Source organism: Amblyomma mixtum, chromosome 1, assembly GCF_055824585.1.
Source record: "Amblyomma mixtum isolate Tamu chromosome 1, ASM5582458v1, whole genome shotgun sequence".
In the NCBI taxonomy this organism is placed as follows: domain Eukaryota; kingdom Metazoa; phylum Arthropoda; class Arachnida; order Ixodida; family Ixodidae; genus Amblyomma; species Amblyomma mixtum.
Window position 1 is genome coordinate 266953616 of NC_143012.1, and position 19796 is coordinate 266973411.

The 19796-nt window shown below is 45.9% G+C and overlaps 1 protein-coding gene across 1 annotated transcript in view; it reads right to left on the bottom strand.

Annotated features, from left to right (window-relative positions):
• The window catches only part of LOC149371623 (cell adhesion molecule Dscam1-like), a 407986-nt gene that overhangs the window by 202296 nt on the left and 185894 nt on the right, over positions 1 to 19796 (bottom strand). The window contains exon 3 of the mRNA XM_089565878.1: positions 9827 to 9988. Within this exon, the coding sequence (XP_089422004.1) occupies positions 9827 to 9988 (162 nt within the window). The remainder of the gene's footprint in view (positions 1 to 9826; positions 9989 to 19796) is intronic.

Consider the following 19796-nt stretch of genomic DNA (forward strand, 5'->3'; position numbering starts at 1 on the left):
TCAAAATTTATTTGATTACTCATATAACTGGCGTAAAAAACTTGTTTCAATTGGGAATATTCAAAATTTTTGTAGTGCGCTTTCCCACTTAACTATATTGCCAAAGACAAGATGGCCGACAGTTCTATAAAAAACCTGCGTGAGCTACAGGACAGTCGCTAAGGGTGTGGATAGAATGTAAGAACAGTTTTTTGGAAGAATCAAACAAAAACTAGTGTTTCTTGCTTTCGTTCATCTCGAAACGCATGGTCAGCCTTCTTGCCTTGGACAACATTGTTATGGGGGAAAGCGCACTTGCGGAATTTTGAATATCCCCTATTGTTTGCACGTATATTTTTATCCTCATAGCTTCTGAAGAGAATGGTTAAGTACTATGATAATGAGTGGGTATATTTTGTACCGAACAACGATCAACACCAAGGGTTCTGTTCAGGCATGTTAAAAGAAGGAATCTTACGAAATAAGAGAAGCATTTCGAGAGTGGAATACGTGACTGGAGCGATGCTGTTTCCAGAGGCAACAGCATAAAATAAGCAGCGCTTAAAAACTGCTTGTTTTGGCCCAGCTCAGGATCATACGTGACCACGCAGCGCAATGCCTTCTCACTACACAAAAACACATAAACAGAAAAAAGTAAAGCGCTAAAACTTAGTTTCGTTCATATTAACCACCATTGTTTTCTGTATGAATGCAGGAATAAAGCAAGAGCACCTGCCTTCTATTGATATTGCAGTCCAAACGAAAAACTCGAAAAATTTCGGAGAGTTCTGAATAGTTAATAAACGCGCAACTTTAAGTTACTATTCATTCATTTCTTTTCTTAAAAACGAAAAAGTGCGGGCAAGCAAAGAAATGGAAACTAGGCGTTTTCTAATACTGAATGTACTAAAATGCTGCTACCTTAGAACCTTACTTTCAACAACGAATTCCTAGCGCCATGACAGATCCTGAAAACACGTTTAAGGTTTTCTGGCTAAGATTTTCACCGAACAAAAAGAGAACATGTGACTAGGCAGTTCTTTTTAATTGAACACTAATAACATTTTCTCCCGTACTGTCTCCTTTGAGATCGTTAAGTTAAACACTGTGGAAAATAAAGATAACTAGTTTAGCTCTGGTTAAACCTGGAAGACTGCGAAAGCAGCGAGGAGAGAGAGAGGGGCGATGGAGAGCGTGCGGCAGCGGCGGCGGCCCCAGCATGCTAGCAATGCGCCTCTACTGCGCATGCGCAACTGGCGAGAGTGGCAGCGGCACCCTTGAGTCACCCGCGCAGCGACGACGGTGGTGCGTCAGCTGTGCGCCGTGTGACGTCACTGCTCCTCGCGCATGCGCAGTATGGCCTTTCGTCAGCTCCGCCAGTGGCTCGGCAACTCGCGTAGTGTTGCTTTCGCAGGAAAAAAAAAAAAAAGAACAAGAAATGGAAATTAGCATTGTTCTTTGGAATGAAATAAAGCTAAATCTCTCGTTTTCTTTTCATCCATTTTTGAGAGTGATGGGCATGTGAGAGAGGTTTTCAGGGTTGACTGGCACTCGCCCTGTCGTTTTCAGCAACCAAAAAATGGGTGTGATCATCATGCCGCACTACCTGATCGGGTGTGGATTCATGTGGAAGCAGTGCGCGACCGATCTCGACAAAGGACTGCGGTGTCACTTGTGGACCGACGACCGAGGCTGAATTATGTCTGCCCAGTCAGAGAGTGCGGTGTTTGTTTTACATGCGAAAAGAACGATATATATCAGAAATAATAATCAGAATAAAGCGAGTAAAGCTGTGAAACTCGCTTTTTCGCTAGTAGGGAGAAATAGGGCGCTACTTTTAAATTTTCTGCTCGGAAATTAATGTTGGTAAAACAGCAGCACTTCTGCAGAAAGTGGAACAAGCGCACCTTCAGGAAGCTGAAATTTTTCGGCAGTTCCTTACTTGCACTGGGGAAAATTCCTGCATTTCAAGCAACTGTGTCAAAGAAAATTCGTTTTCTTCTTATTTTGTTCATAAACGATGTCACACAATCTGCGCCAAAGAATTGTGCAGCCACATGGGAGCTGATGCATTTGTTTTTATTTTTTACAAACCCGGACGCTGCTGTTTGTTCAATTCTTCGCGACCATTTGTTTCTCCTCGCCTTGCCCCCGTTAGGTTTCAGCTTGCATCTAGTCCAGCCTACAAAAACGCATTAACCTGATTAATTTTTTCTGCTCACTTTGAGCACAACTCTAGATTTGTTTTTGATGTTGCTTGCCAGCTGTCCCTATATTTCATTTCTTCCATTCTTCAAATCTTTCAAATGCTAAGCTCTTATTCTCCCGTTTTCATTGCACCTGTGTTTCTTTTTTGTTTTGGTCGGCCTAGCCGGAGACGACCTTTCAGCGGCCTGTTCCGCGATCATATCTACGTCAGGCACCAAGCGCTGCCACTTTTTGAAGCACCCCGCTTACCGGCACTTTCCGGCATTAAAAGAACGAACGTCCAAGTACGCGCGACGACCACTCCACGGGATTACGTTTGCTCTGCGCGATAAGCGATTGGAGAAAGAAACTGTTGTGAGCGTGTTGCCAGAGGAAAGAGAGACGGGAAAAGAAAGGAAAGGCATGGAGGTTAATGAAAAGTATGTCCGGTTAGGTTCCCAGCAGTTGGGAAAAGAGGTCAAAGGTGAAGGGAGGAAGAAAAAGGAGGGAGGAGAGCACACACATCGATGCGTAGAGTCGGTGAACTTTCACTAATGCGTGTCGACATAACGAAACGAAGCACCACTGAAAAGATTTGGGACCCTAGCGCAATGTGGCATCGCTCGAGTTATATTGCTGCTAGAGTTGAACTCTACGCTGGATGCTGCGGATATATGGTAGCAATGGGGATACTGGTCATGCGGCCGGATTAAAAAAGTTTGTGACATAAGAGTTATTGCTCCGATGATCGACATGCTACTTGGCTTTCACCTCTGACGCTTTCGTAATGGTCCAAAACGTGAGCTTCAGCCAATTGCTGTGTGCAAACGACGTCGAGAATGTTCCCTAAAGTTGATTGCTGGTAAGCTATTTTAAAAACAACCTCAGCCCGGACCGGCGTTTGTTTGATAACCACGCATGTAATAGAAAATTATGTTCTCACCAGCGTTAAAATATAACAAAAAGTAAAAATTGGCTTTTAGCCTTCTCACTCCTGTTGGCTGTTCCGTTGTGGAGTACTGGTCATAATGTGCAGATGTTTTTAAACGGGCTTCTCTCACTAGTGCACACTAAATCCAATGATGATGTTCAGCAAATGGCCGCGCCGTACCGAGAGAGCATACCTAGTTGCAGTTTACATATGCTTGGAACGCAGTCTAGTTCAAAGAAAAGAGGAATTCAAAAAATTATCTCTGTTCGAAGAGAGGAACAGAGAAAGTCAGAGAGGTTGCCCATGCATACGTGCCATTTTTGTACCTCACATTAAGAAGTTTCGCCACTAAACAGGGCCAAAGTCTTGAACGGGGCTCATCACTGCATCATTTATATTACAGTTGTTGCCGAACGAATTTATCAGCTAGATATTTGCCGTCGCTACCAAGAAGAAATAATTAATCTCTAAGGAGCGGTGGGACGACAGCCGCAGAGAAATGTACGAAACTTGAGTGGCCAGTCAGCATTGATTACGTCTCTCTTCACAAGGTGGAGAAGGACAAGAAATCTGAAGCAAAATCTTTCTTGCTATTTCCCTCAGAAACGCTTTGCTTTCCACGATAAGCCCTACCTCTCGCTTTCAAGAACCCAAGCTTAAGATTTCTCAGCCAGCTCTTACTGCCTGGCATGCACGGACCATTATTTCTACCAGTGCGCCGCATTATGCCTTTCCCGCGAAAAACTGTTCCCAGCCCAGAACCCACGTCGGCGGGACGACGTCGGTCCCGGGCTGTCATAGTTTTTGCGTATCTTTAGACGCCGACGGCGTCCTTTTGTTCTCCGGTGCTCAATATTTATTTCTCCTCGGCAACCTTCGGGTTCCCCGCATTGTTGCGATCCGCATTCCCCCGCGCGCGCACTGCGGCAGCTGAGAAGCAGCGAGCAACATCAGCAGCCAGCCACACGGCAAGCCGTATCTCGGCTGCCTCGCAAGCCTCACGCGCATTAGCGACGGGCCTTTGTTTCGGACGCGCAGACAGCTCGCCGGAGACGCCGGTGGCGGAATGAATGCAGCTTCATGAACGCCAGCCCTCTTCCCCCCCTCTCTCTCCTCATAACCGACTCTCCTCCACGTCCTGCACCGCTCGGCCCTCTTTTGCCTGCCTTTGCGCACGGAGCACCCCTCTCAAAACATAACAGTGGGGCCGCGCCGTGACGGCACGGGCCACATTCCAGAAAGGCCAAATTACGCTTCTTTCTCTCTCTCTCTCTCTCTCTCTTTCTGAGTATATATCGCTCATAGATTGATGCTCAGATATAGAACTGATGCCTCGACCTTGTGCAGATGTCCTCCTCTTTTATTTCTTGCGTACTCAGAAATATAAGGTGTATTCTTTATTATATGCAGTGCGACCAAATGGGAATCGACAGTTACTGCCTGCCGTCACGTCTGGCCGGACCGATACGGTTACTTCAATCTGGGCTACAACTCCAGCGCATCAGGGGAACGTGCTCGAGCTCTGCTCGAGAATCTCGTCGGAGTAACGATGGACATTTTTTTAAGCGATCAAACTTTCGTCTATACGACACAGCCTCTGTTTGGATTTATTCCTTTTGCCGGTAGAAATATCTCTCTGACTCTTTGAGAACAACTTATATCGTGCTGTACAAGCGTCTATAACGTGGCCCTGAATGCCGAGCCAACAAAAGCGAGTACGAATTTTTTCCTTGCTCAAAAAGAAAAAAAAAATGACGGTGCTTTATGTATAAGCTCCGCTCGAATTCAAGCAAGCCTAGCGACAAGACAAACTATGTGACAGCGATTCTTGTATTGCAAACAGAGGGCCGTGCATCAAAAAGAGAAATGAAGGACGAGATTCAGCGCTGTGTTGTCCTTTTCCTCCTTTCCTCTGCTCTCTTTTTTGGCCTTCGGCCTTGCGCTGTTTCAATCATATCATGTACAACCAACTCGCCCATCAGCTCGTGCTTTCAAGATTCAGGCAGCTCTTCGTGCTTTTACGACGATTTTTCTTTACATACCCATTCCTCAGGTCCCTTTTACAGGGTATTGCACAGAGGCGGGGTATTTACAATGAAGAATGAGTTCTTTGCTAGCTGGCTTAAGAGGCACCACGATAATAGGGCGCGATGCCAATGGGCAGATCACTTCAGACGTTTGTTGTTTCGTTGAAAAGAATTCGGATCAGAAGCAGGAGCGGAGCTAGATAAAACTTCTGGTGATGCTTGCGATGGACGCTTGGGTTGTGATATAAACAGATATTGATGGATTATCACATGGATTTCATAACAGTTAAATGAGATGGTGAACACCTTTTAGAAACACTCAGATAGTTGGAGTAGTGGTTGTGATTATATCTCTAGACGCAGTTCTCAGTTGTTTTTGTGCGTTCGTGAAATTATTCTGACATGAGCACTGGCAGCGTGAGCAAATTTCTGCTAGGGTCCGAACGAGTGTTATGTAAAAAAAGGATATTATACATAGAAAAACAAGCGAACCACACGCTACTCGCTAGACACCTCGGTGCGTCAAGTTTTGGTGAAATGTGTAAAGTCTGATCATGGTTGGCCGGCGTCTTGGCTATCATTTCGTTATTTATTTATTTATTTATTTATTTATTTATTTATTTATTTATTTATTTATTTATTTGAAAATACTGCAGTCCCATTCTAGGGGCTATAGCAGGAGTGGGTACATAAAATGTGGAACAATTCCACGCATTCAAGGGTACATTACAAGCATTAGATATATAAACGCTGAGAACAACAACATACAATGCTACGACTAAATTGCCGACGCAAAATCGGAGACTGATAATGCACGAATGTCTTTTGAGTGAGGCGGCGGACTGCGCTTTGCACGCGAAGACGCAGGCCTCTCTTAGGCTAGCTGTCTAGATTGCTGCGCGGCTTCGACAAACCGTTTGTCGTTTCTGTAAGGGTTACCTGCGCATGGTGGAAACTCCATTTCTGTACACCTTTCAGACTATCTTTGTGATGACAAAGGATGGAGGGTGTAGTATATTGAAGGCGAATGAATACGCAAGCGCGAGAGATAGCCACACACCTATATTAATGACTGCGACATTGCAACTAGCGTGGAAACACAAGGACAGCGACACAAGAAACCGACGGGACAGCACGCTGTAGCGTGCTGTCCCGTCGGTTTCTTGTGTCGCTGTCCTTGTGTTTCCACGCTATTTGCAATGTCGCAGTCATTAACGAATTCACACCAACTAGCCCAACTGTCTTCCATGATCATAACACCTATATTAATGTCAGTGTGGTGCGTTTCAGACTCGATTTCTTGAAGAGCCATCGTGTGGTGAGGTATACAAGCCCTGGGTCTATTTTTCAGTGATGAGTGAGCTCGAGGCTCTCTCAGCAATTGTAGCTGCGTGTTTTAGAGCGCAGCTCTTTGGCGTCCGTTCCTGGGTTTCGCGTCGTCGTCGGCCTCGTAACCAGCTCCGCCCCCAATGTCACGCTTTTCAATTGGTCGAAATGCTCGTGACCTCACAATGCGCGAATTTCAAATGGGGCCAATTGTACTTTGGCTAGTAACCATGCAACCAATCAAAGGGATCGTATAGTGATGCTGCAACTAAGTTGGACTGAGTTTAGTTAATTGCTTAATTAATCAATTAGCCTAATTAATATAGAGGAGAATGAAGAGGTCAGAAGAAAAGAAAAGAAAGACGCGCGCCGCAGCGACAACAGCGTCCGCGGAAGGAGACGCTGCTGAAAAAAACAGATAAGTACGAAGCCGCGTTCCCTCCACCACCACGCACTTCCCCACTCAGTAAGTTGTTGTTGTTGTGACTGAGAGAAGGATGAAAAGGAAATTGCACGGGCCTGCTACTGGCTCTAGCCAAGCCACCACCGCTGCCAACGTGCAGATAGAGGAGAGGTAAGAGATCAGAGGAAAGAGAAAAAGGCAAGAAAAGACGCGCGTCGCAGCAACAACTGCGTCCGCCGGAGCGGATGCTGCAGAAAAAATCAGATAAGCGGCCGAAGCCGCGCTCGCCGAAGCGAGGTCAGATACTCTATACTCCACTCAATAAGACGTTGCTCGTTTCATATACGTTGTGTCGAACATCCTAGACAGTTCGAACAATTGACAGGTTAATGACAGAACACGATGGATAGAAATACAATAATATAAATATGAAATAGCCTAATTAACCTTTCTAGTTAGACCGCATAAATCAATAAAACCGAGAACGAAATTGGTCGAGTTGGGGAATCGAACCAGGGTCTCCGGAGTGCGATACGAGCACGCTAGCCACTCCGTAATGCCAGCTGAATGGTTTGGAATGAACAAAGGCGCGTCTAGCTAATACGGCGTCTTCGTTCACTCCCATCTTCCCCCTTTCCCTTACGGCGAGGTGCAGGTGTCCACCCAGATATGCGAGAGAGATACATTTCCTTTCCTCAAAAAATAAATTTACCGTCCAGCAAGGCGTACAGCCGAATTGGCGATGGCGTTCTGTGGACTCCCTGGCAGCGTTGCAAGACGCTGTCGCGTTCCACTCTTACAGGCGAAGCTTAACATGTTAACCACACATCAGTAACACACGCAGACAGCCAATGAACGCGTCATTCGCTGGCAGCACTTGATTCATCATTCACAACCACATTCGTGACAGAATGCTGTACTAAGGCTTTCGCCTTGCACCACTTTAGTCGCCAAAGTGACTCCTAATTTTAGAGCGCAGCTCTTTCGCGTCCGTTTCTGGGTTTCGCGTCGTCGTCGGCGTCGGCCTCGTAACCAGCTCCGCCCCCCTTTCATCCCTCCAGCGCTAGCAGCGACCGACTGATAACGACCGACTGATACCGCTGGATGCCGCTGACGCCGCTAGAGAGTCAAGATAACGTGACTGCATAGAACACCGTCGCCGCCATGAAGAAAGAGGAGGAAAGGGTCCCCCCCCCCCTGTTCTTGTGTGGCGGATAGGGTGCTCTTCAGTTGCCGACGCGCCGGTTATTTCACGTAGGCCCCGGCACGTCGACGAATACGTGACCACCTTCCCACGGCTAGACCTGGTTCTTAGCGCTGCGGAAGCGAGGGTATCATATTGTTTGTGTCGGCATCGGCGGCGTTGTCCCTGAAACCAACTCCGCAGCTGGGGTTGACTCACTATCGAAAAGGTGAAACAGCTTATTTGCTGCGCTCAAATTTCGCATTAGGAAGTAACGTAATCGTCGGTAATTTTTTTTCTTTATTCCTTTAATATGTGCCATGTTCTAGTTGGACAGCAATGCTTTCTCATCTCCGAAACAACCTTGTGTCACCCGTCTATTTGCCTTAAAAAAAAAATGTCAACTGCGACTTTTGTCACCAAATCACGGCCTCTTTTAAAACTGAGAAGCCTGTCCGCTTTACCGAAGATGGTTACATTCGCATTTTGTGTCTCTTTTCATTGATTTAATCCATTATCCACGTCACCAACAGCCACTACGACCTATGACTTCAGGACTAACTCCTAGGTCACTATATGTTGTGGCCATCAATGTTGAACAGTACTGAGTGGCGAAGAAAGCCTGTACCAAATGCTGCCGCAGATGTCCCTTGCGAAGAGTTATCGACCAGACATAACGACTCTACACAAGCCCCGAGCTTCTATGTAGAGTTCTGACTGATCGGCAAAAATGTTATTTCCTTAATGCATGCGCCATCCGGAAACCAACCGGATACGTACAAGAGCAAGCAGTTCGCTGGTAATAGTATTCTTTCTTCTTATCCTTAACGCAAGCCCGAATCGATCCTCAGAGCCCAGCAGCGTTCTCACGTGTTCGGGGAGTGCTCTGACTAACTCTCGTGATCAAAAACGTTACAGGATACTAGTCCAAATGAAATGGAACCACGGTTGCATTTGCTCAGAACGCGTGCACCGATCTCGGCATCGATAAAGCAAACTCAGAACGTCTAGGTTGTGCATATGGCAGGTCAGGTTCCCAAAGTTAAATTCTTTAATGCTGACTGCAGATCTTTTCTGGATGCACGATTAGCATATCCCCATATGGCTTCAGTAATGAAGTACGTCGCGAATGGCACGCACCTGAACCGCACACGCGAATAACGCCCGCGAACAGGGATTTTAAAACAGCCAACGATAGCAATTAGTAAGCTGCACGCAAGAGTTGCTACTTCGCTGTTCCTCATGATGCGACGGCTTATATTAATGACAGTAGCGAGAACAAAAACAATGTCATATATAAGCCAATGACATTAAGGCTAGTACTCGCAATACGGTTCAGGCAACTTGCACATGGTCAGGCCGCGCGACGAGATTACTATACAAACGCGATTTGCTTTCCTCTGGGAATCAGTAATAGAGGAGGTTTATGGGGATTATGAGGTTTTAACGCCCCAGAGTGACTCAGGCTATGAAGGGCACCGTAGTGCAGGGATCCGAATAAATTCGTCCATCTGGGGTTCTTTAACGGGAACTGACATCGCATGGTACAGGGGCTTCCAGCATTTCACCTGCATCGAAATGCGACCATCGCAACCGGGGATCAAACCCACTTCTTTCGTGTCAGCAGCCTAGTGCTATAAGCATTTAGCCAGCACTGCGACTAGATCAGCAATAGACACCAGGTTATATCGTAAGAAATAAAGTCTGAATGACGAGTGTAAGAATAGCTTCAAGGGATCGACCGTCAGACGCGTTTTCCGTTCGGAAGTTGAAATCGGTGCAGTGCTCACCTTCGCTGAGTGGCGTGTGGATGAGCAGGCCGTCGTCCCTCAGCCAGCCGGTGATGGCGAGCACGTCTTTAGCGAACGACGGCAGGTGGCAGCGGAACAGAGCGGCGTTGCCCCTCGTCACGAATTCGTCGTACGCACGCACCTCAAACGGCTGCGACACCACTGCGAGAAAAAAAACATGTCGATGGATATGAGTGTGGGATTCCTTCAGTATATGTTGCATGGCTTGACTCTAACAAGCTAAAACTGGTTCAACGCACTGTTCGTATTCCCTCGAGATGTAGGGGACAGGTTTGTGGGGGCGGGGGAGGGGGGGGGGGGTGCAAAGTTTCCTTAACAATGCAGTGACAGTGCCATAAAATCTCTAATACTGGTAATTCCAAGCCCATGTCTCATATCGACGTGATAATGAACCACACTGAAAAAATAAACAGCTGTGCAATCACAAACTTGAACCATTGGTGCATCAACAGACGCAAATAAATGTTGTTTGACAGAGCTGCAAGTTTAAATGAGAGCAATTCACAATTGAGATTGCTGTGTCAGCGTTATCGAGTCCATGTTACAGTGTACCATCAGGTTACGTTTCACGTCAGCCTGCTTAACACTGTATACGAAACTAGTTCATGAACAAGGCGGCCTTTTCTAGCGCCAGTGTGAAGCATTCCTTAGTTCATAATTGGCACTCACTCATTTCTCAATTTCATCACTTTGTCCCCTTTGCCTTGACCGCTCAAAAATCGTCGCAGAATACACTTTCTGCTTTCGTAAATGTGGCGCTTATTTCTGTTGACATTTTTGGTGGCTCACGAGAAAAGCAGAGAGCCTAAATAATTCCAAACTTGCGTCTAAGCATGAAGGCAAAAATTATTTCTTGAAAGAGCGAATGGGAGCTTCTATCGTTTGCTCAGTTGTTAGTAAAAAACACGCAAAAAAAATGCAACAAGAATATGGGTAGTGACAAAAGCTGAACCATGGCAACTTATCAGACTACGCAGGCACATAAAAGGTACGGAGCCCATGGGTTCAGTCTGTTCATTCCCTTATTATTTCTTAGAAAATTGACACTAATTATGCGCTCAGCATATATGCAAAGCATGTTGATTTTTTTAACATTCCTGCGCAAAAATCTGAAAACCAGAAACATTGCGTAAAGGACATATTAACAAATCTGGCAGGATTATGATTTTCGAAGACATGTGCTAGTACCAAGAAAAGGTAGCCTGGACGAAAATATCATGTCGAAATTGCTCTCAGAAGCAGTTAAAGTAACAGTTAAATTATTAATCCTGGATGAACATTGCGATCTTTTAAGAGCAGAAAAATGTCGCAAACCAAAAGGCTATAATAAGAAAAAAAGTGCTCATTACCATGAACCCAAACGCAGTCTAAATGCTAAGGAAAATCTATAGGATTTTAACAAAGCTGTGTACATAAAGAAAAATTCGTCCTAGTGTGGGCTAGCATCTCTCACCGCAACGCAATTACGAAGGCTGACGGGCCAGAAAACCTACACCATCCCTAGAAAAATGTCTTTGCTCGGCCCAACGTTAAGTAGTAAACAGTTCACGCATGCCTAGTCATTTTGCAATTAACAGAAAAAGCGGACAAAGAAACCTATACTAAATGTCAGGGTGCTATCGGTGGCATCATCAGTTTCCGAATGCACACGCAGACGAAAAAGTCATGTCACTTTATGGTCACGACCATAAAATTTTATCAACTGTGGTCGTATGCATAAAATTTCCTTATAGTCTGCATATCCATGCAAGTAATTCGAAATAAAAACCTTAAATACTTCAGAATAAACTATTGTGCGCTTAGTTCGACACAAACACGTACTATATCTTGGGCTTAATTAAAATCGGACTGCTTTTATGCGGACACTACACAGCTGCTTTTTGTGGGCTCGCTAATTAAATCCGATACCCAGCGACTCGTGCTTGCTGCTAACAACGTTTAGACAAACATAGCTGCACCAACCTTCCACCTTTAAAAGCGGCCGTAGAACGGCTATTTCCTTCGAGAAAGTTCACTCAGTGACATAATGCACCACACACAACCACTTGGTTCTTGCAATATTCACAATATCGCCATTTCTCTTCTGCGTCGTTGATACTTACCTTTCAACTTTTGTCTTTTTTTATTAAAAAGCCTCGCTTTTTTTTCTCCCCATAATGCAAATGGTAGCCGCAAAATACCTTGCAGTAATTAACATTAATAGATAAAGTAATAGTTAATTGTGTGGTTTAACGTTCTGTAGCGACACATGGGCTTTGAGGGACGCCGCAGTGGAGGGCTGCGGATTAATTATAACCACCTGGAGTTTTTTTAACATGCACTGAATAGCACAGCACACAGGACTTCTTGGATTTCGCCTTCGTCAAAATGCGGCCGCCGTGACCAGGAGTCGATCCCGCGACCTTGGAATCGCCAACAGAACACCAAAGCAACTCACCCACCGCGGCGGGTTCCAGTTTTTCATTACTTTCAGCTGTAGATTCCCTCAGCTTTCATAGAAGATAAGCTTTTACCACTCCCATCTGAAAGCTAAAGAGCTCTTCTAGATGTATTTTCGAAAAAAAAAGGGAGGAGGGGAGGGTGGGACCCACTGGCTCTAAGAATTTTCCGCGGTTTGTTTTTTCTACTAAGATAAAAATAAGAGCGGCGAACTTTTATTCTGCAAGTTCATCACGAGCTTTCATTGACTCTCCGTCAAAAGCAGATACCTCAGGATGAAATACCTCATTCGCTCACGCCAAAAAAAAAGGCCCCTGCTGAAGCAGGACACGGCTTTAACCGATTTGTAAAAGTGGCAATAAACTATGGCTTGTGACTTCCCAGAAGAGGCAATATCGTTGAAGAAGAACGACGCCATTTGGGCAAGAAATAAAACAAAAAATGGAAATTGAACACAGGTGTAGTAGCTGCTCAACGCAATAGTCGCTACTGCTAGATTCTATACTCAGGAAAATCGGCATCACGTCTGTGCGCTAGAGCGAGTTATTAACATGCTATTAACTAGAACTAAAATCCTTTCCTTACGGACTTCAAACACTAAGATATGTATTACAATCGTTCTTGAACAGATACACTTTAACTAATCCATCCATTCCCTCCATTTCATATAACAGTAACAAAAATATGTTCCTACAAAACACTGAATAGTATCCAACGGTGAAACATAAAAGGTATGCATGTAATATGAATAATCTGCTATCCTTTGCCTCTGTGAAACAGTGCAGAGACTATGCTTGGGATCTATTAGGAAGGTATTGTACTTATTTGTTCTTTCATGCACTTTCTTGTTTTTGTTTTCACCAACTGCTATCTGCCATCCCCGTGTCGAACCGCTACGCGAGATGGGAGCTTTGCGAAGCCGCGTGTGCGACTTTTTTTCCTTTCTCCTCAGCCATTGTACATGACTGAAATAAACGGAACTGAAGTGAACTGAACTGAACCCACAAAGAGAGCTCTTCAGGGGAGCGGAACTAAATCGAAGCACAAGAAAACATCATGAGCTTAACAATCAGGGTATTTGAGGCTTAAAACAAAAAGTAAGCTACCGCCTATTGCGTGCACATAGAAAGCAATTATTGATTGCGAGGAGAAACAAACCATTGTTGCTATGAGACGATAAAATAGTAATGGTGCGCAGATGAAGAAGAAATAACACACGAACATGTACAAATGCTACGCTGCAAATATTGCGTGGGCGTTCGTGATGTATCCGCATCATCAGCCGCACCGACAGGTAACATTGACGTGCCTTAACCGATAAGAGAGACTGACGCTGAAAGCATAAAGACATTTATTGACGTTATTTCTTTCTTGAAACTCATGCAGATCCTACTTGCTTGTCTTGGTACGGAGTCTGTTGGTGACAAACTCGCACAAACCGCTAGCCCACGCAAAAATGATAGTTAGACAAAACACAGCCCTCTTTTCGTTTCGTGTGCTCAAGCTGCAATGCATATTCGCAGGCGGTAACAATGGTAATGCTTTTGTTATCGTAGTTCATTGCCATGTTTTTCTGCTTCACTGAGTGCAAGTTCGCTCGATGGATAATAATGCCTCGAACCATTCTTGAAACGTACAATTCATAAACAAACAGAAGACGATGCGACGAGTGTGTTCAGCAAACAAACAAATGAAGAATGAAAACCATAGAGACGCTTGAGTCACATTAAGGTGGAATACCCCAGGAATAGATTCCACATTCATCGCAAGTTTCTGTTGCGCCTTATGTGTGTGTTTGCATCATCAGTTTCTCTCAGCCCATCAACCACCATATTCGGACACTGCTAGGTGCAGTAGCAAGGATCCGCTATGCAGCGACGTTGCCAACATTTAGATATATCCCATTTTTTTTATGAATGACTTCAATTCTTTTTCTAGGTTGCTCTGTAAAAACTAGGTTGCTCAGACCATGAAGGGAGAGTTTTGGTGTCGTCACAAGGTAGCGTGACCTCTTTCGACCAATCAGGGCAGCCTATCAGGGCAAGTTTTTATGGCGTCACTAGGTCACGATAACTCTCTCGACATATCGGCGAAGTCAGTGATACCGGACATCGACGGTGCTTTGGTGTGACTACAACTTTAATTTTTTCACATTAAAAAGCGAAGAACGTAGATGTCCCTGCTATCGCACTCGCTTTCAGTACCGAAACGATAAAGTATTCGTGAAAAGCATTGTAGCGCTCAGGGCTAAAAGCTGGTTTAGTCTGCTTCGTTGAATTTTCTTCTGATTGATTGATTGATTGATTGATTGATTGATTGATTGATTGATTGATTGATTGATTGAGTGATTGATTGATTGATTGATTGATTGATTGATTGATTGATTGATTGATTGATTGATTGATTGATTGATTGATTGATTGATTGATTGATTGATTGATTGATTGATTGATTGATTGATTGATTGATTGATTGATTGATCCAGTTTCTTTCTTTCATTAAATGACTCCACACTTCAACCGCGCATCCAAACGCAAGGCCTCAAAAAGTTTAATACAAGAAGGGGGTCGTTTTTTCTCTAGTTTATTTTGGAAAGCGCAAAATACAGCGGCCTGATGTCCGTCTTTCTCTGCCTTCGTCTTTTGAGTGTTTTCCGATGTTCTTAATTATTACCTGGTTTAATTCATGGAAGCTCTAAGGAAGCCTTGTCATCTGTTCCCCTATCAGAAGTTCAGGTGATGAGCACAGCAACGGGAGTAACTTTTAAAAAAATAAATGAAAATATTTCGAACCAAGCAATAGATTTCCGGGTTGTCACCTAAAGATGTAACAAGAAGAAGCCTAAGGCCTTCCTCCTTCAGGTGAGAAGGTGTGACCTTTGCCGATCATAATGGCGGTGATATAACAATTGTTAGAACCATTAATCATGCAGAATTATATCAGAAGTGTCCCATAACGAGATAACCTCTAAAATAAATGCGATCACTAAATCAGGTTGAGAGTGGCACCCGAATCTAACTAAGCTGAAGCAAACTATAAAATCCAAATGCCTTTTACTCGAGAAATTCTGTCGTACTCTTAGCATACCAGCGCTTCAATGTAGCAATTAAGTAGGTAGCGGCGTTGCTCAACGTCCAGGAATTTAAATTTTTCTGAACGATAGGATGCAAAGCCTTGGCGAGTTTGGATGTTAAGTCATATCGTTCACAGCTATATACTTGCAGTTCTATTTTTGTTAAAGCTGATGCACTCGCAGTCTGAAAACATCAAAAAATCCTCAATATTTTAAAGAACACAATGAACATTTAGGTTTTATTCTCTTAGTGAAAACGGTTTTCTCTTTATTTTACAGCAGGACATGTGTACAGTGCAAATGAGAACATGGCGAGAATTTTAAAATGAAAAAGAAAGAAAGATGTAATAACACCTCAGCAAGTAAACATGCTATTTTAGGATGACTCATGTTTCTGGAGCAATAACAACAAAATTTTCTGATAAAATTTGTCATAACACTTCGTAACCTGACTTGTAATGCTGTAAGGACATCTACAAAACATTTTCAGTATGAGCCTTCCTTGTTTACACAAACCTGAATAATGTGGGAACCCCGCACTCTGACAACAAAGACACACCCTTATGCGGCCCCTATTCACAGAAACAAGGCGGAGATGTTTTTTCCCGCAGCATTTCGGCATCTATTAGCATTCAGCAAAGTGTTCAGAACAGCAGATGAAACGAGGGTGCAAGAAAGAGACCCACGCTCACGCTATCAGTTGGCCGACTTTTTTGCGCCCCAGGGATGTCTTCTACAATTCCTTTTCGGCGATGCCCGATCACAGCCGTATAATCAGGCCATTTATTTGTAGCTACGCCACGTGGCACCCTCTTTCTCTTTCTCTATTCCTCTGCCGTATTTGTTTTCCTCGGCGTGTCGTCTCCACCCCTGCACTCGGGAAGAAGCTATCCAGCGCACTCCTCGAATATCGGCCCGGGACCCCCATCGGCGTTCGTCAGACGCGCGTCGGCCCGGAGCACTGGTGTGGCCTTTTGACGCTCGATAAGAATGGCGCCTCTCGCGCAGCGGCTTTCGCGGCGCATGATAGATGGCACAATCGCGTCGGTGCTTAGGGGGCGGGCGGCGGATGCCACGTGGGCATGGAGAAGGCGCGTGATGGATACTCGGGTGCGGTACTTATTTCCATGTCAACGACTTGTACGTTCTCTTGATTTGTTGGCCACCACGTTTATGCGCTTAATCGTCGGACGCTAATGCGCCGATGTTTATGCGAGGCTCGTTTGCCAGATGATCGCCCTAAGCAACAGTGCCTCACAACAGTTACTGCTTGAAAACGATAAGAAAAAGTACAACTGAACGCGTGCATAGATTCGTTATTTTCGATATTATTGAGCAAAGATTAAAAACGAAAGTTATTCCCAGCAAACGAGCGTGCTGCTGTAGGTTCCGGCTTCTAGCAGACAAAAAAAAGTCACCCATTTTGTTTCGGTTTCCAGCAGAACGAACGCGTCATTAACTCGCCTTATAAAGACCGGGAGAACAGATATAGTGCACAGTCAAGCCAAAACCAAAACCCACCGTTTGGGTTCACACAAGCTTTCTCATTGAATATTTTTGGCGCTCAGTGCATTATTCCGATGAATATGCTTTCGATTTTTCATCGATCTCATGATACGCATCTGTTTTGATTCTATGCGGAAGCAACAGACTGCATCAACATTTGCATGTTCCGATCGGCATGGAGAACAGGTTTTTGCTAGAAACCCAAGCAGCGTCGGTCCCATAGCAGGCGATTCTGTTTACAGACATTTCACCTCCTTTTTTTAGCTCCCTTCTCTCAGCACTTGGCAGTGTTAGTGACTCAGTGCCATTTTATAGGACCGTGTACTTTTAAGGCGTAAGCCTCGCTAGCCCCCCCTGAGCGAAATCAAGGGAGAGAGAGAGAGAGAGAGTGAGTGAGTGAGTGAGTGAGTGAGTGAGTGAGTGAGTGAGTGAGTGAGTGAGTGAGTGAGTGAGTGAGTGAGTGAGTGAGTGAGTGAGTGAGTGAGTGAGTGAGTGAGTGAGTGAGTGAGTGAGTGAGTGAGTGAGTGAGTGAGTGAGTGAGTGAGTGAGTGAGTGAGTGAGTGAGTGAGTGAGTGAGTGAGTGAGTGAGTGAGTGTGTGTGTGTGTGCGTGCGCGCGCGCGCGCGTGCGTGTGCGTGTGTGTGTGTGTGTGTGTGTGTGTGCGCGCGCGCGCGCGCGTGTGTGTGTGTGTGCGTGTGCGTGTGCGTGTGTGTGTGAGAGAGAGAGAGAGATCGACCCTCGATGGCATGCATAAAAGTTGGCGTCCTCGCGCAACCTGGCAGGTGGCGGTTAAATTAATTAATGGACGCGCGAGGTTGCTCGGGTAAATCTGGATCGCACAAGTCCTACCGTTTGTTGCACCTGCCACCCCTGGGCACTGGCAGGTGACGGTTCAGTTAGTGATTGGCCGTTCGAAGTCACTCGGGAAGAGAAACGTGGATAGCACAAATCCAATCAGTGACAGCCCCTTCCATCGCGGAGCACTGGCAGGTCGCGATTAAATTAGTTTGGTCGCGCAGGGTTACTCAGTAAGATCAACTTGCATCGCACAGGACCCATCGGTGGCAGCAACTGCCATTCCGGACCCGTGAGCCAGGAGTGGTATGAGGATTGCCAAGGATCTATGTTGGATAAGAGAGAAATGACAATTCTAAATATATGCGCATTGACCCATTAGCTATCGCGTCTCGCCCTTAAGGCGGGTCACCTTTATACCGTTACCTCTAGTGCGCAGGATACCCTTAGCGCGCAGATCAGAAGAGGCGGCGGCGAAGTGAAGGCCACTACGTATGTATAGCCATCTAGAAACTAGCCTCTGTGGCATCATCTAGTCATTTATGGAAATAACTTCAGCTCGGCGATGCGCAGGACTTAGGTAAGCAGAAATACCGACCAGACGACTCAGACTCTCTTGGGGAGATGGTCGAGTGGTTAGAGATTCTGGCTGGCGTCTATGAGTCTAGAGCACGAATCCCATTGAAACCTGCCGCCTACAGCGTATATTTTATTTTGGCGAGTCCTGTAGTGGTCTCGACGGACGAACAGATGGATGCAAAAAAAAGAAAACCTTGCTAAACTAGGCAGCGGCCCAGTCCACCATCGGTGTGAGCCGGCAACTGCGCGGCAACAGCGGCGCTTGCTTCCTTCTGATGCTTCCTACGTTATCGCTCCACCGTGGCTCTCCTAACACGAACCTCGTCCGAGACGGCAGTTTTAGAAGTTTAAGGTTCGCCCTCTGTGCGTTCTCTACGGCACCGCTCGCGCTCCTGCGAGGTCTTCGTCCTCGATCTGTCTGTGCCGCCGATCGGCTTCTCGCTCGGCAGCGAGCACAACTGGGTCTTGTCGACGACGTTCCTGAAGAGCGCGACGATTGTCCTTCGAGTCGCATATAACAGTGGGGCACGGCAGCTGCTGCGCCGTCCACGCTCGCTGGTTTGCTTCTCCAGCCTCCTGCTGAGGGAATCTTGTCTGAGCTCCCTATCACCGAGTACTTCGCTTCCGAGCTGCAACCACCCAACCGGGCGGACAGCAATACAGAGACGGTTAGATAAGCTCATACGGCCGATGGCCTTCACGGCTCTGGTAGTAAGCAGCGGGTGGCATCGCATCACACGTTTGAGATTCATATCTTTCCATTTTTCAAGCCGCAACAGCATCCTTTTATCTCCTCCTCTTTGTTGTCTTCTTTCTTCCTTGACCATTCTTGTTATCTTGCTTCTCTCGCCTATCTTTCTTGGCCGGCATTTTATGCGAAGCATACTACTTTAGCTACCACTTCAGCCCTTCACCGTGGTTATGCGCCTCCAAATCACGTGATACATGACGTCACACCACGTGACACGATGATGCCATGCCACACCACGTGACACGATGACGTCACGGGAGTGGAGAAACGGGGGCCCACCTCGCGCCGTCGCTGTGGTTGTGCGCCTCCAAATCACGTGATACATGACGTCACACCACGTGACACGATGACGTCACGGCAGTAGAGAAACGGGGGCCCACCTCGCGCCGTCGCTGTGGTTGTGCGCCTCCAAATCACGTGATACATGACGTCACACCACGTGACACGATGACGTCGCGACAGTGGAGAAACGGGGGCCCACCTCGGGCCGTCGCTGTGGTTGTGCGCCTCCAAATTACGCGACCTGATGATGCTTCGCATTCTCCAGGCTTAACCAAGTTAAGCCTCAGCCATTTTTTTATCTCTTCCTTCTATTTTTACTGTCTGCGACAGTGTCCTTCCATTATCTCCCCTTACTTTTACCCTTCTTTCTCCCATCGCCACCCTCTAGCTGATCCCTCTCTTTCTTCGATCAGTGACCTCGAACGGCTTCATCCACGCAACTTCTCGGGCTGCATGCTCCGTTCAGCGGCTCATGCCGTAAAATTAGCAGACAAGAAGAGTTGGAAATGCAGCCGTTTCATGCAC